Source organism: Tenrec ecaudatus, chromosome 3 (assembly GCF_050624435.1).
Source record: "Tenrec ecaudatus isolate mTenEca1 chromosome 3, mTenEca1.hap1, whole genome shotgun sequence".
NCBI lineage: Eukaryota > Metazoa > Chordata > Mammalia > Afrosoricida > Tenrecidae > Tenrec > Tenrec ecaudatus.
Genome location: NC_134532.1, coordinates 147,513,231 through 147,538,521, shown reverse-complemented (window position 1 = coordinate 147,538,521; position 25,291 = coordinate 147,513,231). Strand labels below are relative to the sequence as shown.

At 47.1% G+C, this 25,291-nt stretch overlaps 1 protein-coding gene across 2 annotated transcripts in view; it reads left to right on the top strand.

Moving 5' to 3' along the window:
- The window catches only part of SHROOM3 (shroom family member 3), a 108,692-nt gene that overhangs the window by 51,119 nt on the left and 32,282 nt on the right, over positions 1-25,291 (top strand). Inside the window, exons 1-3 of one of the 2 annotated variants that reach the window (XM_075544169.1) lie at positions 14,106-14,227; positions 16,189-16,375; positions 18,548-21,716. In XM_075544169.1, the coding sequence (XP_075400284.1) occupies positions 18,627-21,716 (3,090 nt within the window). In that variant the 5' untranslated portion in view covers positions 14,106-14,227; positions 16,189-16,375; positions 18,548-18,626. Of the gene's footprint in view, positions 1-14,095; positions 14,228-16,188; positions 16,376-18,547; positions 21,717-25,291 lie in introns of those variants that run through there. The other variant, XM_075544168.1, reaches the window with a different exon arrangement.

The following is a 25,291-nucleotide window of genomic DNA, read 5'->3' as shown; positions in this document are numbered from 1 at the left end:
AGTAATAAATAATGACATAGCCCCAAACCCATTTCCATCAAGTTGGTTCTGACTCATAGCCCTATTTGGGGTTCCCGAGGCTGTAAATCTCTTTGGGAGCAGACAGCCTCATGTTTCTCTGGTGGAATCACTGGCGAATTGAACTGCAGACTTGGGATTAGGAGCCCAGTGTTTACCTGACAGAGCCACCAGAGCTTCTTATACTGCCATCTCACTGCCAACGAATCTATGCCAACTCCCAATGACCCTACAGGACAAGTCAGAAGAACGGTCTGCCCCCTTGGGTTCCAAGGCTATAACTCTGAATGGGAGTAGAAAGCCTTCTCTTTCTCCCATGGAGTAACTGGTGGTTTTGAACTGATGACCTTGTAGTTAGCAGCCCTGTACATAACCCCACTGATTTCCACTAAATACAATTAGTGACCAGTAAAGAGGGAAATCTATCTTTTGGTATACAATCATAGCCAGAGGCTAATGCCATGGTAATTTTTCCTTTGGTGTCACGGTTCTCTTCCCTCATTTTATACCATAAACCCATAGGATCGTAACATGCAGAAACAATACATTTAAAGGCAATATGTAAAATGGCACCTAAAAGCATTATTAGCAAAGAAAACTAGAGCCTGCTCATCCAGTCTGCAGTAGGAAAAGTGTGCTCCGCCTTGATCGTGTAATCTGGGATGGGTTGGTGCTGTCTGTTTAGTAAATACCTTTTGATTGATAGTCTCGTGCACTTTCATCATCAGTCATTGGATAAACAAATCCAAGGGTATTTCTTGTTGACACTTGGTCAACAGCCTCTTGCCAGATGCAAAAAGTAGTAACCTATAGAATTTTAAAACCATTTCATTGGCCCCTAATCCACATATCATGCCATTCAGTGGTTCAGTCATCTCAGGGATATTTGTACAATCACGACCACACAATTTTAGAACATTTTCTTCTTTCTGGTATTGTTATTAGCTCCTGATTTCCCCCCAACCTCCCCAAGAATACCTCCCAAGAAACCATTAATGTAGTTACTCCAGATTTACCTATCCTGGATTTCATGTACAGAAACACAAGCCAAAAACAACAGTAGCAAAGTAAAACAGAGAAAGACCTCCATCAACAAGAAAGCAGAAGATATTAAAAATGAGAATAAATTTAAAATGGGTCAAAGGGAGATCAGGTGAGAAGGTGTGAAATGTGAACCTAACTGCATCTGTGATAATCCACTTTCCAGTGCTCTCTGCACACCCACAGGCTGTTCACATCCCTGGGCTGTGCTCAGACGTCTCACCAGATGTTTAATCCACATGTATTTCCCCTTCACTTTTGCTGTTTGTTTGTTTAAGTTTGTAAAGCTTTATTTTATTTTTTTAAACCATTTTATTAGGGACTCATACAACTCTTATCACAATCCACACATACATCAATTGTGTAAAGCACATCTGTACATTCTTTGCCCTCATTTTCAAAACATTTGCTCTCCACTTAAGCCCTTTGTATCAAGTCCTCTTTTTCCTCCTCCCTCCCCGTTCCCCTTCCCTCATGCGCCCTTGATAGTTTATAAATTACTATTTTGCCTTATCTTACCCTGACCGGCATCTCCCTTCAACCCCTTTTCTGTTGTCCGTCCCCCAGGGAGGAGGTCACATGTAAAGCCTTGTAATTGGTTCCCTCTTTCCAACCCACTCACCCTCTACCCTCCCAGTATCGCCCTTCACACCCCTGGTCCTGAAGGTATCACCTGCTCTGGATTCCCTGTGCCTCCAGCTCCTATCTGCACCAGTGTACATCCTCTGCTCTATCCAGACTTGCAAGGTAGAATTCAGATTATGGTAGTTGGGGGGGAGGAAGCGTTTAGGAACTAGAGGAAAGCTGTATTCTTCATCAGTGCTACATCGCACCCTGACTGACTCATCTCCTCTCCTAGACCCCTCTGTGAGGGGATCTCCAGCGGCCGACAAATGGGCTTTGGGTCTCCTCTCTGCACTTCCTCCTTCATTCACTATGGTAAGATTTTTTTTTCTGATTATGTCTTATACATGATCCCTTCGACACCTCATGATCGCACAGGCTGGTGTGCTTCTTCCATGTGGGCTTTGTTGCTTCTGAGCTAGATGGCCGCTTGTTTACCTTCAAGCCTTTAAGACCCCAGACACGATCTCTTTGGATAGCAGGGCACCATCAGCTTTCTTCGCCACATTTGCTTATGCACCCTTTGTCCTCAGCGATCGTATCATGGAGGTGTGCACCTAATGATATGATTTTTTGTTCTTTGATGCCTGATAACCGATCCCTTCGGAACCACATGATCACACAGGCTGGTGTGTTCTTCCATGTGGGCTTTGTTGCTTCTGAGCTAGATGGCCACTTGTTTATCTTCAAGCCTTTAAGACCCCAGACTCTATCTCTTTTGATAGCCGGGCACCATCAGCTTTCTTCACCACATTTGCTTGTTTACCCACTTTGGCTTCAGCAGTTATGTTGGGAGGGTGAGCATCACAGAATGCCAGTTTAACAGAAGAAAGTATTCATGCATTGAGGGAGTGCTTGAGTAGAGGCCCAAGGTCCTTCTGCTACCTTAATACTAAACCAATAAATATAGGCACATATATCTATTTCCCCATCCTCGTATATATATTTGCATGTATACGTCTTTGTCTAGACCTCTATAAATGTCCTTTGCCTCCTAGCTCTTTCCTCTATTTCCCTTGACTTTCCTCCTGTCTCACTATCATGCTCCGTCCCCACCTGGGTCACTTTTGCTGTTTTTTAACATCTTAAAAAATTGAAATGTTCTAATTCAAGACAAATTGAATACTAAATTGTTGTTGTTAGGGGCCATCTAGTTGGTTCTGACTCATAGTGACCCTTGTGTACAAACAGATTAAAACACCGCCCGGTTCTGTGCCATGCTCACAATTGTTCTTATGTTCGAGCCCATCCTCGCAGCCACGGCATCAATCCGGCTTGTTGAAGGCCTTCCTCTTTCACATAATCCACAATCAACCATGGGGATGACACAGGACAGGGCAGAGTTTTCTTTCGTTTGCGTGGGGGGCTGACTCAAAAACAGCTAATAACAGTCATGGTCATGTACTGTTTCTCTTGAGCCCCCAGCTAACTACACCAGTCCCCTCATGTCTGCCCTTCCTCATGCAGTCCTCATAATGAAAAGAGAGGACGTTGGATTGAAGTCCTCAATCTGAATCCCACCCACCCTTCTCCTTGACGCCGAAGCTCCTCTCTTCCCATCTCGGTGGAATTGCCTTTGCGCCTTCCTCTCATTACACCTTCCTCCCAGCTCCAGAATCACACGGGGAATGCTGACTTCCTTGTGAGCCCCTCTTCTATATCTTCAGTTATATGTCCACGAATGTTCCTGTCTCGAATGGAGACTTGCTTGCACCTCTTATGGTTTGAAACAAAAAGAGTAAGGACAAAATCTTTTTTACTTCTCAAGGAACCCAGGTGGCACTGTAGGTTGGGCTTTGGGCTGCTAACTACAAGGTCAGCGGTTCAAACTCAACCAGCTGCTCCTTGGAAGACAGATGAGGCTGGCTGTTCCTGTAAAGATGTACAGCTTTGGAGAGGGGTCTAGGGGAGGAGATGAGTCAGTCAGAGTGTGATGTAGCACCGATGAAGAATACAGCTTTCCTCTAGTTCCTAAATGCTTCCTCCCCCCACCACCCACTATCACGATCCAAATTCTACAAGTCTGGCTAGACCAGAGGATATACACTGGTGCAGATAGGAGCTGGAGGCACAGGGAATCCAGGGCGGATGATTCCTTCAGGACCAGGGGTGTGAGTGGCGATACTGGGAGGGTAGAGGGAGAGAGTGGGTTGGAAAGACGGAACCGGTTACAAGGATCTACATGCAACCTCCTCCCTGGGGGACAGACAACAGAAAAGGGGGTGAAAGGAGACATCGGACAGGGCAAGATATGACAAAATAATAATTTACAAATTATCAAGGGCTCATGAGGGAGGAGGGGGGAGTGGGGAGGGAGGGGGAAAAAAAGAGGACCTGATGCCAAGGGCTTAAGTGGAGAGCAAATGTTTTGAAAATGATGAGGGCAAAGAATGTATAGATGTGCTTTATACAATTGATGTATGTATGGATTGTGATAAGAGTTGTATGAGCTCCTACAAAGTTAAAAAAAAAAGATGTACCGCCTTGGAAGCCTTATATAGAGTGGCTATGAGTTGGAATCCACTTGGCCGGAATGTGTGTTTGCCTTACTCCCTCCCAGTGTACTAGCGACTACGCTTTCTCTAGCCTGTAGAGTCCAGGTTTTAAAAGAACGATCTCCTTGGTGTCCCGGTTTGCCTCTCATTTACCTCTTTCTTAGCCCACTCCCTGTAGGCAGCTCTACCCCCTCAACTGCCACACAGACTTCTCGTTGCCATCAGGTTGGTTCCGACCCTATCGGCCCTGTGGGACAGGCAGACGTGGCCCTCTGCGTTTCTGAGCCGTTCACTCTTCACGGGAGTAGAACGCCTCATCTTTCTTCCATGAAATGGCTGGTGGCTCCAAGCTGCTAACCTTTCAGGCTGCAGGCCAGCACGTCACCCACTGCACTAGACTTAGTGGTTGCCACCTCCCATGGGCGTGTGTCTACTCTCCTCAGGTTAACACATCTGGCGGGAGGGGGTGTGTGTGTCCGCTGTTTCCTCTTCCTTAGGATTCTGTGAAATGACCACACTCTCCTAGTTTTCCTCCTGCTTCTCTGGAAGCTGCTGCTTGGGCTCTTTTTCTCCCAATGTCCCCCTCCCTTAAGTTCTCTCAGATTCCTCCGTACGTAAACTACTGTCTCCCTGTGCATTCTCCCAGAGCCGCTGATCGCCTCTCAAAAGTCCTGTGCCTGTGACTCTCAGGCTTCTACCCCCAGCCACGCTTCAGTCCCCTAGACCTTCCTCTCCATCCTTTGCGTCCTCTGAAAGTCCCACAGGCATGTGGCATGCAACATGTCCCTTAACTTTTTGCAGTGATCCATTAACCTCCCTGCTTCCCTCCTTCCTCCCTCCAGCCCACATGCCCTCCGCCTCATAATTTGGACCCCGGGTTAATGGGACTTCCTTTAGTTCAAGCTAGGGACAGACAGGCCATCCCCCCTTCCCTGACTCTTTTCTCTTTGGTACTGGCTACATCCGAGTGGTCACTAAGACTGAGGAGTGTGCCTCAGTGGCTCCAAGATATGTCATTTCTTCAACTTCTCTGCCATTTCCTAAGGGCCATTCCCTCCTCATCTCAGACGGGCCAATTCAAGAACCTCCAGTTGTGGCTCAAATCTATACTTCCTCCTGTTATTGGCAATATTGTCTAAAAACTCAGGGCACTCCCTGGCTAAGGTTCTTTGTTGGCTTCCAGTTTCATAACATACTATCTGTAGTGGAGTGAAATTTCTTAGTACGGCCCTTCTATCCATGTCTCTGTATCGCCCACACAGTGATTGGGTGGGGTTATGTACATAGGGAGTGTATAACCCTAATAGAGGGGGTCACTTTTAGCTGCCACTCCCCTGCCTATGAGGATGAGCCTCTCAGAAGGAGGGGCAGACAGCATCCCAGGACATGGTAAGAAGAGTCCTAGATGGGGCACATTCAGCATCTCTGTCTGAAGTGGAGGAGGCTAAGACCAGAGGAACCAGAGCTTGTGGTACGGAGACCATGAGACAGAGCAAAGGAGCCAGGGTGAGACCATAGGCCAAGTCAAGGAGACCATGAGACAAAGCCGAGGAGCAGTGCTGAAACCCTGAGACTATGAGACGGCAACATCTATACTTCACAGCCCAAGGAGGCAGAGGCTGAAGAGCAGAGAGACACTCGGCTACTGACTGAGGAGAGGTGGTGCTGGTGGACCAATGAGTCCTTACTGTTTGCTGACCTTGACTTGTAGTAACTTGTGAACTCCCTAAGCTCATCTCACTGCCATTGAGTTGATGCCTATTCATAGCGGTCGTAAGGGCAGGGTAGAACTGTCCCTGTGGGTTTCCAGACTGACTCTTCACAGGTGTACAAAGTCCCATCTTCCTCCTGCAGCTCTCCCAATAAACCCCCCTAATTGTGACATCTGTCCATGAGTTTTGTGTGGCCATGGCAGTGAATTACCAAACCAAGCACAGAAGTAAAGAGGAGGTGAAAAAGGATAGAGGGTGGTGGAGGGATGGCAAACCTTTGCCCACCCCCACACAGAGGGTGTTTTTGCACTGTTCTTTGTTTGGCATATCCATTGAGGTTTTTAGAGATGTGGGACCTGCTACCTATTCACCTTTGTGAGACTGCTTTTCCACACGTGTATCTTCCCGTTTCTACCTACTTGGAGTTTGCAAGTTGTGTTCTTGCTCACCCCGAAACCTTTGTCTGCCTACCTGGTCTTTCCCTTCCATTTCCCAACCCCTTTCATCAGCGGAATCTATCCTGATTGAGTGAGTCTTTCTGATCCACCCCTTGATGTCAGTGACTCCCCATCTGTGGCCCCCTGCCCCCGCCCCCTGGCCCAGGTCTCTTTTGCGGAACCGACCACATTGTATTGTAGTGCTTTAACCTCTCCTGCTATATTGTGGTTTATTTGCGTCCAGTGATGGTATCGGACTCCTCTTTGTATCCTGAGTGCTAGCATAGGGATGGGGTGTAAGAAGTCCCTCTACGTGTCCCCTGAATGAATAGGAAGGAAACCAGAGAGAGATCTGGATAAGCTTACATTTAACATGAACTCGTGCTGTTGTTTTCAGAGCACACAAAAGGAATTTTCTTCACTTAACTTGGGCGAGACAACCATATCGGCTTTCAATCCCATTGTTCTATGCATAGCCTCCTTTTGTGCACACTTCAAAGTCTCTGGTTCAGAATTTACAGCAAGGTGTGCCTGATCATTCATGAGGGGCTGTGCCAAATCATCTAAGTTCTGGTGGCTATAGTGTAGTTCAAGGCACCTTTTCCCTCCCTTGGGATTTCAGGCTAGAGAGACTGTCTGGAGCCCCTGAAGTTATCAATAAATATTATCCCACACCTCATCTGCAGGACCAGAAAGAGGAGCCTTTGTGTAGAGGTTCTGAAATTTCCCAGGGCCTGTCCATTTCCCAGTTTCTGTGTGGCACAACCTGGGTGTGGATGGTAGTTTGAGCCCACCCATGTCTCTAAAGAAAAATCTGCTTCTGCAAGATCATAGCCAGTAAGACCCTCTGGAGCACCTCTGCTTTGTCACATGAATGGGAATGGGCTGAAGGACAGCTGTTTTGGCCTGGTCCGTTTCGCCCCAGCTGGAAACATTTCTTAGCCCGTCTCTCTTAGCTAGGTGGGGATAAATGGCACCATTGGGGGGATGGAACTCCCTAGAATCCATCTCCAGCCTTCTAGCAGTTGCAGCTCCAAGTTCACTCTTCATTGACATCCATCAGCTCCTCACAGCCCACGCCTGGACTCAGGGCTCACACGAAAAGGGGTCACACCTAGTCCCCTCACTAGGTAGCCAAATTGGTACGAGGGTAGGCTGGGGTGGCGGTGGTGTTTGAATGGTTCTTCCTCATTTATTTTGATAACTCAGTGGTGAAGCCCTTGAATACCAGCCAAAAGGTCAGTGGTTTGAGTCTACCAGCCATTCCACTGGAAAGAGGTGTGGCAGAAGGCCTCTGAAAGATTTAAAGTTGATGGGGCAGGTCTACATGGTCTTTGTAAATCCAAATAGACTTGACAGCAAAGAGGAGGACCCATTGGCTGCAAAATGTTGCATCTATAAAACCTCTCCAGGTGCCCATGTAAGAGGGACTCTAATTTTCTTTGGTCATTTCCTTGTTGGGATAATACAGTTTTCTTTAGATTTTAGAAATTAGTCCCTTGTCAAGAAAATTTTCCTAGGCTGTGGGTTTTCTTTTGACTCTTGGTAAATATCTTTTGATGCACGTTTATTTTTAGGAGATCCCATTCACCTATTCTGTCTGTATTAGGCCCCTATGTGCGTACCCAGCTTTTTCATTAATGATCTTTATAATTCTAGGATTTATATTCAGGTCTTTAATTCATCTTGAGTTCATTTTTGTTGGGTCCCTGGTTCATTCTTCTGCCCGTACCATTTACTGAAGAGACTTTCTCTTCCCCATTTAATGTGTGTCAGACCTTTGTCAAAGAGTAGTTGTCTGTAGGTACATGCATTTACTTCTGGGCGATTAAGTTTGTTCCATCGGCCTATGTGTGTTTCGTTGTAGCAGGGCGAGGCAGTTTTGACTACTGTTTAAGTGGATAGTATGTTTTGGGACTGGGAAGTAAGTGGCCTCCTATTTTGTTCCTTTTCCTTAGTAGTGTTTTTTCTTATCCTGGGTGTCTTTCCATAGGAAGTGTCTGATTACTTTTTCCATCTCTTTGAAGAAGGTTACCTTGTATTTATGAGATGTCACTTTGGGTAATATTGACATTCTTCCCATATATGTAGGTCATTGTTTCTTGTAATAGTGTTTTGTTGCTTTCTTTGTTTTTTGTTGGTTTCTCCAGTTGGGTTTATTCATAAGTATTTCATTTTTGGTTTGGCTATTATGAATGGTATTGTTTTTCAGATTTCCTTTTCTGAGCTCTCTTTGTTAGACTCTGATTGTGTTTTGTATGTTGACAAAGACCTTATTTTTCCTTATTTTCCAGGACTAACTGGACTCTGAGTGTTTGCTGAACCAGTAGTATTTATTGAGTGCCTGAAGTCATGTGTAACTAGACTTAAATGCTGCCTTTAAGGCTTAACAGCTATGAGATCGAGGGCTTGGAATCCCAGGAAATACTTTTTTCCTTTTTAGTAAAAACATACCCATTCAACAATTTGTACATGTATAATTCCTTGACAACAGGAACATTCTTCATAGTGTATCACCATTCTTGCTATCTCTTCCCAAATTATTTTACCCTGGTAATTTAAATACATAGTCCTCTAAACATTTCAACTATACTTGAGATTTACTAGTGTCAATTTTATCTCAAATAGATAATTCTTTACAATATCACAGTGCTTAAAGCAAACATTCTTTTTTTAATGGGGGCTCTTACAGCTCTTATCACGATCCATACATATAGCCATTGTGTCAAGCACATCTGTACATATGTTGTCATCTTTTTCAAAACATTTTTTCTATTTGAACCCTTGGTATCAGCTCTTTTTTTTTCCTTCCCTCCCCAACGAACCCTTCATAATTAAATTTTTTTTTTCCTGTCTTACACCAACCGCTGTCTCCATGGACTTTTTTGTTGTTTGTCCCCCAGGGAGGAGGCCATATGTTGATCATTGTGATCAGTTCCCCCTTACTTCCAGCCCCATTTCCCTTACCCGCCTGGTATCGTTACTCCCATTATTGGTTCTGAGGGGTTTATCTGTTCTGAATTCCCTGTGTTGCGAGCTCTTATTTGTACCAGTGTACATGTTCTGGTCTAGCCAGATTTGTAAGATAGAATTGGAGTCATGATAGTCAGGGGTGGGGGGTGTTGGGAAACATTAAAGAACTAGAGGAAGATTGTGTGTTTCATCAGTGCTCTACTGCACCCTGACTGGCTCTTTTCCTGTGGTCTTTCTGTAAGGGGCTGTCCAATTGACTACTGATAGGCTTTGGGTCTCCACTCTGCTTTCCCCCTCATTCACATTGATATGACTTTTTATTTTGCTTTGTTCTGGGTTTTTTATGCTTGGCACCTGATCCCATTGACACCTCAATCACAAAGGCTGGTGTGCTTCTTCCATGTGGACCTCTTGTTTATCTTCAAGTCTTTAAGACCCCAGACACTATATCTTTTGATAGCCGGGCACCATCAGCATTCTTTACCACATTTGCTTATGCACCCATTTTGTCTTCAGCGGTTGTGTCAGGGAAGACGAGCATCACAGAGGGTTGGGTTAGTAGAACAAAGTGTTCTTAGGTTGAGGGAGTACTTGAATGGAGGCTGAATGTCAATCAAGTTGAGCCAAACGGTTGTTTGGCTTAAAGATTATTTTGGGCAATAGATTCAGGGATTATATTAGCCCAGGAAGATGGCATTCTATTAGCTTTTAAAACTCTTTTCTACATTGTGGTTACTTTTGATCAGAACTGACTTGTTATATCCTGGATCAAAGCATCCAGTAATAGTAGCCAGGCACATCCAGGTCTGGTCTTATGGCAAAGGAAGCGGTTGTTCCGGAAGTCAAGATCTGCAGTTCCTTTTCTCCTCTGATGCCCTGGGAGAATTTTAATCACTGGGTGGAACTGAGTGATGAAATAGGGATCTAAGTCAGTGAAGATTGAAGATTCAAGAAGGTAGCCTAGCTTTATGGAACTGGTTGAAGAGGCAACTATCTGCTTTGGGGGCGCCCTAGTGGAATAGGGCTTTTGAATTGGGCTGCTAACTGCAGGGTCAGCATTTTCAAACACCAGCTGTTCCACCAGGAGAAAGAAAGAGCTTTCTACCTCCAGTAAAGAGTTACAGTCTTAGAAACCCACAGGGCGCTTCCACCCTGTTCTATATGGTCACTATGAATCAGAATTGACTTGATGGCAGTGAGCTTGGTTTTATTTTGGGGGGGGGGGGCATCGGAGGTCAGAGCGCCTCCAGCAGCAAGAAGGTCTAACTGCTAAGATATTAGATCCTTAACCTAAGGTCCACTGATTCCTTCCTCTGACAAGACTCATTCATCTTTGGGACAGAGCTGGGATAGCAAGTAGTCATATGAGATTCAACTCGTTATAAGAATTCGAGAGCTATAAACACAAGGAGCCAAGCGACTTGTAATGCCATTTGTGTGCTGTAATCATTGCACTTGGAGCTGGGTCATCAGAGGTAAAGGATAAGTGAATGTGCTTTATCACTTTAAAAGATGGACGTGCACACTCGCTTTTGTTGCCAGTCACTTGATTTTGTGTCCTACGTCTTCTCTCAAGACTAGCATTCTGTTGCATCCAAGTGAGTGAGAACTCCTCCTCCTCAGGCCTGTGCTTACCCCACCTGGTTTCAGGTCGCAGGTGCTGCCGGGCAGGTTTCGAGCTTCAGCAGCCTCTTCAGCATCCTCCTGGGCTGGATGTTTTGGACAGGCATCTACATAATGATCAACCCTCCCTATCTTGGGAGCTTACAGTGATGCATCACTACCAGTACTTCCTGGCCCTTTGTCTGCCCTCTGTCATCCACCTCAGCTTCTTTCTCCCCCTTTTTACTCTTTTAGCGATCTCTACTCATGGTCAATCAATTAATAATGCTTAATAAATGATGATATAATACATAACATTTCTGGAACTCTTACCAGATAACAGCCTTTCATTTGTAGTCTTACAAAAGCCCTATAGACAGGTTCTGCTGGATCTTGCCTTCACAGATAGGGACTAAATGGGATTAGAACCCAGGGTTACCCGATCAATCTGAAAGCTGACACACTTTGAGCCACTTTCCATCTGGTCTACGTCTCTAGTGTTTTATTAAAAGAGATCTCAATGTTTCTCATTTTTACCAAACTACCGTATGTACTGAAGTATGAGATGAGTTTTTCAGCACATTTTTCCATGCAGTTTTGTGGTAAAATTAGGTGCCTTGACTGATACTCTGGTCAGCTTATACTCAAGTGTATACGGGATCTTGCAAGCCAGGCGTTAATCCTTTCCATTTAGTGTCTTGACTTTTACAAAAGCTCCTGTACTCCTTCCCTTGCTTCACACAAGTCCATTTCTTCTCGCTGTACCATCTCTTTCAAGAGTCTAAATCCCTGTATTTGTTGGAAATCATCACTTTTGGATGCCTTTGAGTGTCTTTCTTACACATTTGTAGTTATTTCCAGTTAGAATAAGATTAATCTAGTTTTTAAAAATTAATCTCTTCATTTCTTAGGTAAGCAGACCAGGGAGGAAGGATGACTTACATGGGCTAAAGCTATCAAGCTGATACATCTCCTGATTGCAGGGCTAATATTATTTTAACTCACACTGGAAATTGACATGGGAGGGATGGATGGCTTTTTATTTACAGTTGTTTGGTACCATTGAGTTCTGACTCAGAGCAACCCTATATCCAACAAAGCAAAGCGCTGCCTGGTCCTGTGCTGTCCGCACTATCGTTATGTTTGAGCCCATAGATAGTACAGAGGTGTACGTTGTTTCTTCATCAAAAAAGAATAAGCATGTGCTTAACCACAGAGCCGGTACAACGAGTTGGAATAATTTACCATTTTAATCTCCACCATACCAACATGGATTTTTGGTTTCCTTAAAATGTGCTCCCAAATGGTATTCAAACCCCCTCTAGTCTTCTAGTTCAAGAATTTCCAGCCCAGAATGCCTGACAGCTCGCTTGTCTTATCCTTTTGCCAAAAATAAAGCACAGCAAGTCTCCCCTGACTCTAGCCTTCTATAGTAGTGCAATCCTCACTCCCAAATCCATTCTTTAGTGTCTCAGTCTGCAAGCACTTCCCCCCTTTGTGTGTGTGTTATCGGGTAAGAATGTTTCAAAGTTGCAGTCTCATCCAGCACTGTAAGTGTTTTGGACAACATGCTGTGGCTGATCTAGCCTAAGGAGTACTAGCTGCTCATTTTTTATGCATTTCTTACCAAGAAGTTAAAACAATAGTATCAATTATTCAGCTTCAGGGTGGGAGAGGACTTTCAGATCCCCTGGAAGCTCCCCCCCCCCCCCCCCCCCGGAAGCTTTTTCTCCTTTTTTTTCATATATCCACACAAAGTCCCTTGGGACATATGAAGGGGTTATTGCTTCCATTTTTATAGATGGATAAACAGGGGTCAAAAAGATCAAAACAATTCTCTTTGCGTTAAATGCTCAAACTCTCATTGCTGTCGTCGATGCTGAGTCATGCTGACCCCAGAGGACAGGGTAGAACTGCCCCTGCCGGTTTCCAAGACTACAGGTTCTTCAGGGAAATAGAAAGCCTCCGAGTGGCTGGTAGCTTTGAATAGCTGTCATTGTAGTTAGTCCAACTCGTAACCACTAGGCCACCAGGAAATCCAGGTTATATGTTGTTATTGTTGTTAGGTGCCAGTCAGGTTCAACTCACAGCACCCTTGTGTGCAACAGACCAAGACAATGCCTAGTTTGATTCTGCTTATTCATTTTGCAACATTTTTAACATATACTAGTTTTGACATATCTTACCCATTCCAATATATCCCTTCCTTTTCCATACAGTTCTGTTGTTCGATCTCATCAGGTGGGGTTATACAATCATCAATGCTATCAACTCCCCCCCCCCATCCCTTACCCTCAGAGAACCCTTACTCTTGACTGAGGGGTCATCAATCTTGATTACCATGTCCTGAGCAATCTTAAATGTACAAATGAACATATGCAAACCTAACATGATTAATGAGATATATCACATGAAGATTTAATTACTACCTAAGAGGAGGAAATCTAAAAGAACTACAGGAAACCTTAAAGAACTAGAGGATAGTTATGTGGTTCATCAGTGCCACACTGCACCCTAGAGTTATCTTCTGTTCTGTGATGCCCTTCTGAGAACTGTCCAATTGTCTTGCTGGTGGGCTTTGGGTCTCCACTACATCCAATCCCCTTTGTATTAATTTGGTTGCATTTTTAAAATTTCTGATATCTTCTTTTGTCGACCCCTCATGATCACACAGGCTGGTGTGCTTCTTCCATGTGAGTTTTGTTGCTTCCCTGCTAGATGGCCACTTGTTTAACTACATGTCTTTAAGATGCCAGATGCTATAGCACCATCAAATTTCTTTATATTTGTTAATGCACCTATTTTGTCTTCAGTAATCGTGTTAGGACGGTGGGTATCATACAATGCCATATTACTTGAACAAACCGTTCTTGTACTGAGGTAAGATTTAAGTAGAGGCCCAAAGTCCATGTGCTTCCTTGTTGCTTTTACATATATGTAACATTTTATTTAAGGTAAGTTTGAAATCACTTCACAATAAGAGGTATAAAAATATTAATAAAGCAGAGAAAAATGATGGTAAGATAGATCCCCAGTAACATCTTTCCAATATCTATCCACTTTGATTGCTTTTTCATCTCTGGGGGGCTACCCCAGTCTCTACTGTTAAATTCATAAAGTCATGACATAAAGTCGAGCAGCTTTAGCTGTCGAGACTGCTAATGTCTGGGGGTTCCTCCTTCTGTTTCCCCAGGCGAAGTGAACTTGCAGGCCGACCTCACTCTTGGCATTCAACCAAACTTGGGGAGAACCAACCTGATGCCAGCATGATGCAAATATCCCAGGGCACGATTGGCACTCCCTGGCACCAAAGCTACCATTCCAGGTAAGTGGCTACAGCTGAGACAGTGGATTTGTTTCCTTTGAGAATTGTGTGCCAGGAAAGAAAGTGAGGCCTTGAGGATTTTAATGGAATCACTTTTGAAATGACTCCTTAATTCTCCTGACCCTATTTTCCTTTTTCATCAGCTGATAACCTCTGACTTGTCTGAGTAATCTGCATAGCCTTTCTGGGATAGCTGTGCATGAAGGGAACCCCTGGCTGGTCACAGAAGAGATATATGGGTCCGTCAGTTCTGTAAAATCACTAGATTGTATACTTTTCAGGGTGAGCTTTTAATGCCTTGAATTTCATCTGAGTTTTGAAAATACATTACCAAAATGAGGGGCCCAGGTTCCGATAAAGCTTTATTTATAGAAAGAAATGGTGGATCAGATTTGGCACATGGGTTGGAGTTTGCCCAGCTTTAATTTTTACTCCTGGCAGTCCCACTGCACCCCATTGGAAAAACAGAGTCAGGCTGAGATTAAATGAGCTAATAACCGAGTCATTTTATAGGTTGTGATATACATGTAACTAAACATTTGACATTTTAACCATCTTCACATGGAAAGTTGGGTGGCATTATGTTCGTGTTGTTCCTGATGTGTTTCCCAATTTCCCCAAATTACTCTTAAGACAAGAAGCAGCGAGTCCTTCTTTCTCCCTCCCTTTCTCTTTCCCAGGTATATAGTAGTAAATGTTTACATTTCATGTAAGTGGGATCAAATATTTACCATTTGGTTTCTGGCTTATTTCACTGAGCATCATGCTTGCCAGTCTTATCATGTGGTAGCATGTGTTTGGCAGCATGCATCAGGAATGGCCAAGTTATTATGAGAAAGAAACTATGCGGTGCCTGGTACACAGTAATCATTCAATAAATGACAATGAATTGTAATGATCAGGCTGAAGACTATTTAGAGGCACAATGAAACCTGATAATGAACTTCCAAGTTGATGGCATAAACCAAACCATACTGATAAAATGTACATTTGAATCAACAGAGTGCCTCAGGGCAGACAGACATATGCCATTGAGTTACTCCAACCCATGTCAACCTATGTAGAGGAGGATGAAACATATCCTGGTCCTGTGTCATTCTCATGATGGCTGACATGTGCAAGTCATCTTTGGAGTTACTGTTCCAATTCATCTTACCAATAATTTCACTTGCTCTCACTGGCCCTCTGCTTTACCAGGCTTTAAGATGCCCTCCTTCAGGTGTCTGGTCCTTCCTGAGGGGCAGCCCAAAGCAAGCGTGGTGGGCAGTGCGTTGTTGCAGTCAAGGGTTTTCACTGTCTAGTCTTTGGAAGGGGACCACCAAGTCTTTCTTCCTAGTCTGCCTTAGTCTAGAACAGCGGTTCTCAACCTGCAGATCGCAACCCCTTTGGGGGCCACCTGATTGATAACAGTAGCAAAATTACAGTTATGAACTAGCAATGAAAATAATTTTATAGTTGGGGGTCACCACCACATGAGGAACTGTATTAAGGGGTTGGGGTCTGAGGAAGGTTGAGAACCACTGGTCTAGAAGCTCAGCTGAAACCTGTCCACCACTGGTGATGCTGCTGGCATTTGGAGCATTGAAACTGGTGGCATGGCTTCAGCGTCACAGCAACATGTGCAAACTCTCTGCCATCCAGTCAATTCAAACCAGCAGATGAGTGTGGGCTAAGCTTCTTTGGAGGCCCTAGATCTGAGATCAGGCTGTGATAGAACAACACAGTGGCCCTCAGGCAGAAGTAAGATGAACTGCGATGGATGCTTAGGATGACTGCTTACAGTAGCTACAGTGAGCTTCAGGAGGCCTCGGGGGAAAGGTAGAGTTGGCACCAGAAGTACAGTCTATTGAAGACTACCTTCTCCACTTGCTGTCTCTTCGTTTACATTCCTAAACAAAACAGAAGTTGAGGCAGGTGGATCTACCCTTCTACCATAGCCACCTCTGCCTCTGTAATTCCAGCTCTGAGAGAGCTGTTCTTGACAGACGTCAGCACAAAAACACCGTGTGAAGTACAAAGGGAGAGGAAGAGAAGCCCAAGCCATACCGAATGCTACAGAAGGGGGTCTTCTTGCCTGCCCTAGCTAAATCATCCTGCGTCCATCCCACGCCTCCTGCCTGTACATTTGTCAGACGGCATCACCCAACTGTGAGTCCTCCTCACTGGGTCTGAATTCAATGCTGGGCCCTAACTTTGGCAGCTATGGATGAGGATACTCTGGGGGAGCTTGGGAGGTGCAGGCGCCAGTGGGTACCTAGTGTGCCCAAGCACTAAGTTGCATCCCTCTGCTAGCCTTAGTTTAGTTCCACTCTCGGTGCTACATGTTTGGGTTGTTTCTCATTAAGAAGCCGGCAAATGCGGTAGTCCTTGGGCAGGGGGAAAGAGAGGAAGACACGTGTGTGAAGGTGTGTGTCTTAACTGTGAGCTGAGTTGATTTGGAATTCCACTGAACTTGTCTTTCAGCTGCTTTCTATCACACCCTCACCACAATCTCATTTGTTTCCTACGGTCATCTCACACTCTTGAGAAGAAACCTTGGAAGTCCCGTGGCCCCGCCCTCTGACAAACAAGTTTGAAATCACAGTCTGAAAATACTAATGCTCTGATTCATGGATTCGTATAGTCCACAAGTATGCACTGAGTAACCATTTCAAGGAATTAAGGCTATAATAGTGAACAAGATAGAAAACGCCCTCATTCACACTTTGTTTCCTAAAGTGTGCTTCATGAAATAATACATTAGATGATCCTTGAGAAAAAATCGTTTCTACAGTATAGTGAGTTTTAAAATTGCTGCTCTTCAGTTTCCCCTTAGAACACCACTTGAAAAGGCAGCAAATGCTTTTGGGAAATAAAATTGTTCAACTTACTGAGCCCAGTATTCACAAACATATTCAAACATATTTGATTATTGAAGGAATTAATGTTCTAGACTACATATTAAGAAATGTTTGCATATACTTTTGTTTATTGACTCATTATTTTTAGATCTTTTGAAAAATACATCTAAACCCCTAAGAGTAGAGTGATAGTACTTAGTAATTCAGATATATTAATAGTACTCTTGTTCATGTATCAATTGCAGAATGAACACTTTCTCGTATTTCAGATCTGGTCATTATACTTTAATAATAGACATTAAAGATGTGCCTGTCGTATAACCAAGGGGTGTGGTGTCATGCGAAGCAGTGGTCAGTGCTGCGAAGAAAACCCCAAGAGAGAAGGAGTAAGTTGAGTTGCTTGGATACTGAGTTCGGGAAGTCCTTTCTGAAGCAGACGCTTGGCCAAAGGAAAGGAGTGAGCCAGCTGCAGAGCTTTCTTCGAAGTGCAAAGGCCCTGGGACTGAGATGGGCATATATTTTATGTGCTTGAGTTACAGCCAACTCAGACTCCGTGCCATCAAGTCGATGCCGACTCAGAGCGACCCTGTAGGAATGGATAGAACTGCCCCTGTGGGCATTCAAGACTGTTTACAGATATAGGAAGCCCCGTCTTTCTCCCTTGCAGTGGCTGTTGGTTTCGAAATGCTTACCTTATGGCTAACAGCTTAATTTTTAACCCACTACCACCGCCAGGGCTCCCATAAGAGGGACAGCCCCTTGCAAAGTCCTTCTGAGTGCTTTGTGTAAGTGATGACAGTCTGAGAGCCCAAGAGCCTCTTGTGATCGGGACTTCTAAAGCTTTCCTCTCTCCCTCTTGCTTGCTTTTCCTCAGTCATTTACGCCTCTGATTTCTTTTTGTGTATATTTCCCTCATTCAGCTTTGTGTTTAGCCTTCTCATCATACAAATTGTCTCCAGGACAGTTTAGATTCTAGGAGGATTGCCAGGGTGTAGCCACCAATTCCATAAAAAGGAAAGATAACGAACAACATAGACGTGTGCACACAGAGCGCCCCTCGCATGCCTATTCTTATGAAGCCTTTCCCCTCTTCCCTCAGACAGCCCCATCACTCTTCCTCCACCTCTCCCCCCAGCCCCACCTCTGTGTTCTCTTGCCACTTGCATAATGTCATTTCCAGAAAGCAGCAAATCACATCAATGCACTGCCCTATGGCTTTTTCGATGTGCCTTGTTCCTGTCCTTGCTAGTTCTAGTGATTAATAAGAGGCACATAGGTTACAGTATTGGACAATTACTCCTGGTGATGACACAGAGTGGCCTGAGCCAGGCCCAAATATGGCCCTTTTTACCCACACTTAAAAAAAACCAAAAAACTAAACATCTTGCATAAGAGTACTTTTATAAGCTGGGTTCTGTGCCTGTAAGCCTACTACAGTGCTAAGCGCTCAGTGGTGCTGACTGCATTTTCATTCTTCCAGCTCCTCCACAAGTGACCTCTCCAACTATGACCATGCTTATCTGAGGCGGAGCCCTGACCAGTGCAGCTCCCAGGGGAGCATGGAGAGCCTGGAGCCCGCAACAGGATACCCACCCTGCCATCTTCTGTCCCCTGCCAAGTCCACCAGCAGCATCGACCAGCTCGGCCACCTCCATAACAAGAGAGACTCTGCTTACAGTTCCTTCTCCACCAGTTCTAGCATCCTAGAGTATCCACCTCCTCCGGGAAGCTCTGCTCGGGAACGCTCGGGCTCCACGGATACCTCTTCTGCTAGAGGGGGCCTCCTGGAAGGCATGCGGCAAGCAGACATTCGCTATGTCAAGACCGTCTATGATACTCGGAGGGGAGTCTCAGAAGAGTACGAGGTGAACTCTTCCGCCCTGCTGCTTCAAGGGCGGGAGGCCCGAGCGTCAGCAGAAGGCCAGAGCTATGAGAAGTGGCATAATGGTTCTCGGGGCCAAGGGGTACCACCTACATCCTGGAACCAGCAGTGGCCCAGCACCCTGGAGTCTGCCACTGACAACCCACCTCCTAAGGTGGGTGCACCTTTGCCCCCGGCTCGGAGTGACAGTTACGCAGCCATCCGACACCGTGAGCGGCCCAGCTCCTGGTCTAGCCTGGATCAGAAACGGTTCTGCCGGCCTCAGGCCAACTCCTCAGGCTCCCTGAAGTCTCCATACGCCGACGAACAGCTGCATACTGTTCTGGAGAAAAGCCCCGAGAGCAGCCCCCCAGCGAAGCCCAAGCATAACAGTCCCCAGAAGGCGCAGCCAGGCCAGCCTCTGCTCCCCACTGGCATCTACCCAGTCCCTACCGTGGAGCCACACTTTGCCCAGGTGCCCCAGCCGCCCATCAACAGTAATGGGATGCTTTACCCGGCCCTGGCCAAGGAGAGTGGCTATGCCGCCCCTCAGGCCGCCGGCAACAAGATGGCGACGTTCGATGAGAATGGGAACCAAAATGAGCCCAGTAGGCCTGGGGCTACCTTCTACCAGCCCATCCAGCAAGACTCGCTGTCAGCAGCTGAGCGGAAACCAGAAACCACAGCCCAGTTTGCAGCCTACAAAGCCCATTTCCCGCCCGTGCCTGAAAATGAGGAGGATATCTCCCTGAGGGGACAGCTCTTGTCTCCCCCAGGGGACAGCCCACAGCCCACTGGGAGAAAGGGCACCCACGGCAGCAAGCCACACTCTGATCCCCACAGTCTCAACCCCACGCCCGCCCCCGCCTGGCATGTGGACGACAGGAGATCTTCCCGGCCCCCCGAGCCCTGGGGGGTGCGTTTCCGAGACGACCCTAACGCCAGCCTCCCGAGGAGGCCGGAGACAGAAGGCCTCGGTCAGAGCCTAGCCAGAAACTTTGGTAAGGCCAAGTCAGCCTTCTCATCTCTCCAGAACATTCCGGAGAGCCTCCAAGGGCGCAGCAGCCTGGAGCTGGGAGCCGGACCTCAGGAGGGCTATCCAGAGGGCAGGCCAGCCTCTGTCGTCAGCACGAAGGAAGAGGACCCTGGAAGGAGAGCCGCCCCTGACCACAGGAGCCACCTCAACAGGCTAGTTTCCCAGCCGCGGCCCGAGGTGAGAGCGGGCCTTTCGGCCGCCTTCCACAGCTCTGAGCCCCGCTCCGCCGAGCCCGCCTCCCCGCCACCCCCGCAGACGGCCAGCCTGGGCAGGAGGCCCATCTCCTTCCCGCTGCAGGGCGCGCAGTACGGGAAGCCCCGCTGCTCCGTGCTGGAGAAGGTTTCCAAAATCGAGCAGCGAGAGCAAGGGGCGCAGAGGCCCTCAAACCTCGGCGGCCCCTCCACTTACGGCCACGCCTATAGGCCCACTAGGGCGGGGTCAACTTCCGGGAGTGAACCGGAAGATGCGCGAGCCAGCAGCCGCTCTGCGGGCCTCCAGCCTCTCAGCCACGGGGAGCAGCGCTTCAGCCACGGAGACGCGGCCGCGGAAGCCGGCTCCTGCCAGCCCTGCGGCCCACAACTGAGGAGGGGTGCGGACGGCGGCCGCGGCCCCCCACCCCGAGGCGGCGAGCCCCCCAGGCGCGATGCTCACCTCCTCCGCAGCCAGAGCACCTTCCAGCTCTTCAGCTCGGCGGAGAAAGAGGCCGGCGGGCCAGATGTCCGGCCCGGCAGCCCCGAGTCGCCCCTGCTGGACGCCCCCTTCAGCCGCGCCTACCGGAACAGCATCAAGGACGCGCAGTCCCGCGTCCTGGGGGCCACCTCCTTCCGAAGGAAGGACCTCGAGCCGGGGGCATCCAGGCCCTGGCGACCCAGGCCTGCGTCGGCCCACGTGGCTCCAGTGGCGGCCTCCCCGTCCCCGCACACACCCCGGGAGCGGCACAGCGTGACCCCGGCCGAGGGGGACCCCACCCCGCATGTGAGTCTGGCCGCCGCCCGGAGGGGGGCACGCCGGCGCCTGACCCCGGAGCAGAAGAAGCTCTCCTACTCGGAGCCCGAAAAGATAAACCAGGTGGGGGTCTCGGAGGAGCCTGCGCCGTCCGGTCCGGGTCCGCAGAGGAAGGGGCTGCCTTTCCCAGAGACCACGGTGGCCGACCGCCGCCGCATCTTCGAGCGCGACGGCAAGGCCTGCTCGACGCTCAGCCTGTCCGGCCCCGAGCTGAAGCAGTTCCAGCAGAGCGCCCTGGCCGACTATGTGCAGCGCAAGACCGGCAAGCGGCCCTCGTCGTCCTCCGCGGGCTTCGCCTTCCTCGAGCCCGCGCCGCTGAGGGAGCGCGCGCGCAGCTCCCACTTGCACCCCGCACTGCCCGAAGGCCCCTGCCTCGCCCCGGCCTCCAGCCTGAGCTCGCTGCTGCTGCGGGAGCCCAGCCTGCAGCCCCACCGCGAGGCCACGCTCCTGCTGGCGGGGGAGCCCCCGCGCACCCCACGGAATCTCAGCAGCTCCTTTGCCAGCGGCCGGCTTCTCTGGGACCGGAGGCACGCGGAGCCCCCTGCCCCAAAGCCCGCAGTTAACGGCGGGGCTCGAGGTCCCCAGAGGGTGGACAGGACCCCCGGAGAGCCATCCTCCTGGGGGACCACCGCGGGGAGGACCGGGAAATCCAAGTCAGCAGAGGACCTGCTGGAACGCTCCGATGCCCTGGCCGTCCCTGTCCACGTGAGGTCCAGGTCATCTCCCACTGCCGACAAACTGCGCCAGGTAGGTGCAGCTGCCCCAGAGCCCGGGCCCCAGAAGCTTGAATGTCGCACCTTCTGCCCCTCGACCTGCCTAGCACCTTCCCTACCCCCTCCTTTTTACATGTAGATAAGTAGTAGTTTGTTTTCAGGGTCTGATTTATTAGTGTTTAGTGCCCCTAGTTGGTATTCTTACAGATTTGTTTGGGGAGGGGGAAGGGTACACTTTAGGGATTCTCTTAGCTGCCTCTCGGTGCCAAGTGCATGGTTAGGATAAGCTGGGGTTATCTTTTGGTTGTTGTTTGTTGTTTTGTGGTTTTTGTTCACAGACTGAAGACCACACTTCAGCACTTTAAAGATATTAGTTTTGCATCCTCTATAATTAGGCTTCAAAAAATCGATGGGGAAAATTCCATGATTTTTTTATTCCACTTTTCCACAAATTATTGGAAATCCCCTCATCAGGGTTGGACAAAATAGCTTCTGTTAGACTTAGCATTTACAAAATAGCTTCTGTTAGACTTAATGGTGAACTTTTGCGTTTCCAAAATAGCTAGAATTATTGATAATTACTTGACTCTGAGTTCCTGCTCTGGGCCAGGTCCTTAGCCAAGAAGGCTGTACATTGATTTAGCTCATTAAATCTTCACAATAAAGGATGAAATCCTGTCCTGTAAAGTATAGCATCCGTTCCAAACCCATTTCTTTCCGACTCTCCTCTGGACCCGATTTGCGCACTAGCTCACAGACTGGAAAATCAGACTTTGAGATTCTCCCTTAAAACAATTGTCTTTTCCCCCTCACTTATTTTTTAACAATTTTATTGACATAGAATTCACCTATCATATAATCCAAATTTAAGCATACTAAAGAGAGTTGTGCATTTGTCACCCCCAATCTAGTTTAGATTTTTTTTCATTCTTGTATCCATTGTTAGCTTCCCTTTCCCCCCAGTACCACCTGTCATAATCCTAAGAAACTGTTAATCCATGTGCTGTCTCTTTAGATTTACCTGTAGAACAGTTTTCTAATAGGCTCCAAACTATATAAAGTTTATGAAGTGATTTGCATTGGAAATTATAGGCAGAATTAGGAATAGACTTTGAGCAGCCTGGCTTTACGAATCTATTTATTTCCCTAAAGAGTTCTGACTTTCATTCTCAGACTCACTTCCCCTCCAGACCAGCCACATGCCCCGTGTGGTGCCTTTCCCATCTAAGATCAAAGAACCCACATAGATGTTGGTACTGGGGAGAAAGAATACTCCATTGTCTCCTCTTTTCTAATTCAATTTCCCCAGACAGAGAATTCAGCCATTCAGTAAGTATTGATAGAGCAGGGTGGTATGGAAAACATTGTTTACAGTTTTTAGGAAACACGAAGGGAGAGAAAAAGGTTGTGTTCTTTCTGGGATTTGGGGTTCAGCAGGGACTGTGTATTTATATCTGTGTATAAAACCCTTCACGTGGCCAGGGATGATACATGATCAGCTGTGGGAGGAAGTGACTCATTCTAACTGAGTGGAATCTCAGCGTGTCTCCTAAAGAAGGGATTTGAACCTGGCAGGCTGTTGACCAGTAGAATTAACTGGAGGGGAGTCATTAAAAGTGAGCAGTACCACACCCTTGCTAGCATGTTTCTGGATTCTAGGTGACAGTACAGGCTTTTTAAATGCTGGGGGTTGGGGGGGTGACACTATTTTTCCCCCTCAACAGGGATCAGTCGACCAAATAAGTTGGGGCCTTTTCCCTTTCCTGTATATCAGAGCACATAGCTTAAACCCGTCATTGTGTTACTGCACAGTGAGCCAAACATTTTGCACATTTCCTTTCTTGTGCTCTACGGAAAATAGAAATGGTGACATGAAAAATCCAACCTCTTTCTGTTGTTTATGCCCCACTAAATGACATTATTACTGATGGGAAACTGATTGAGTGGCTATGAGTGTTATTTTGCTATCTCACAAAAATCTTTCATAAGCCTGCTTAATTGGGAAATGGAGCAAAACATGGGATACCAACTAAATGCTAAATATTATTTGGAAAACTCTTTAGAAAACCCGGTGAATTCAAAGCAGTCTCTAAGCACCCTTTCCAGTCAAAGGGAAGGAGCCTTGGTGGCATAGTGGATTACAAATTGGGCTGCTAACTGCAAGGCTCCCAGTTGGAAACCACCAGCCACTCCAGGGGAGAAAGATGAGGCTGTCTACAGCCATAAACGCTTACAACCTTGGAAACCCAAAGGAGCGCTTCCTACTCTGCCCTCTAGGGCCACCGTGAGTCGGAATGGACTGGCTGACAGTGAGTTTGGTTTCTGGCTTTCCGTAAAAGGAGTGTACCCTATTTAGATAGTATTTAATGTGGGGGCTCTGAAGGCAGAGATACAGAGTATTTCAAAATGAAATAGTTTTTCCTGTGCTGCTTTGTTCAAGCAAGTTCTGAAAATAGATCATCATCCCTCAGCTTATCATTGTGTCGGCACTGTTTTGAGTGTCTCCCTCCCTCCTGCCCAGCACACAGTGTCTCACTAAAGATGTGACCTGCTTCTTGTCATGACTCCATCATCTACCGTCTTTGTGGCCCTTCAGAACACTTGTCTGCCACATAATGATTGTGGTTATTATTTCAGGGTATTATAGTCTGGTTTTTGACATAGGTTCCAGAATCCTGACCATTCGTAGTAAGCCTTGGAGACAGTACTAATACAGGAGTTTGCTCCTCTTGGCTTTTAAGAACTCCTAAAAATTAAGTGACATTCTAGAATGCATCAGTCTGGCTAAAACGGAAACAGGACCTGTATTTTGGGTGCTAGCTAATCTTGGCATTTCTACCAAATGCCACTTGATCCTGCCAGCTACAAGCTGAGGAGAGCAGCGTTTACAAGCTTTTGACAAAGATTCAGCTCCTTTACAAAAGTTTATTAGGAAGGACAGTTTTTGCCACCAAAACAAGGTCATGGAAATCAACTCTTGTGTATGAAAATTGGTCGTTCATAAGCCTCAATTAATCACTGCAGAGAGCTATCATTCTGAGCTACTTATAGTCCCAGAGTGGACTGTGATGCTCCATAAAGCTCACAGCCCTTCAGTCGATTCCGACTCACAGTGACCCTATAGGACAGAGTAGAACTGCTCCTGTGGGTTTCCAAGAATGGAAATCTTTACCTGAGTGGAAAGCCACATCTTTCTTCCTCAAAGCAGCTAGTGGTTTCAACCTTAGGACCTTGTGGTTAGCAGCTCAGTGTGTAACCTACTGCACCAGAAGGGCTCCTATGCAAGTGGAAAAGAAGCTCAAATTAGATAGTATGTTACCACCCAGTTCAGGGGAAAGGGAACAGGGTTTCACTCCCATGTGGGACAGAGTAGAGGTGAGACTGGGGTATTGCCAGGACACTGCCAGGCAGATCATGGGTACCTACAGAGGGAGAATCTAGGACAGCAGCAGCTGGTGTCTTGAAGGTAGACTGCCATTGGCCTAGGCAGGATGTGTGACCCCAAGGACTGTCCTCACTCCCAAGGGTTAGCAGGAAAGGAACAGCTATGGTCAGAAGGAGCCTTGAGACTAGGTACTCAGGTGCCCAGGGCCCACATCCCTCCCCCTT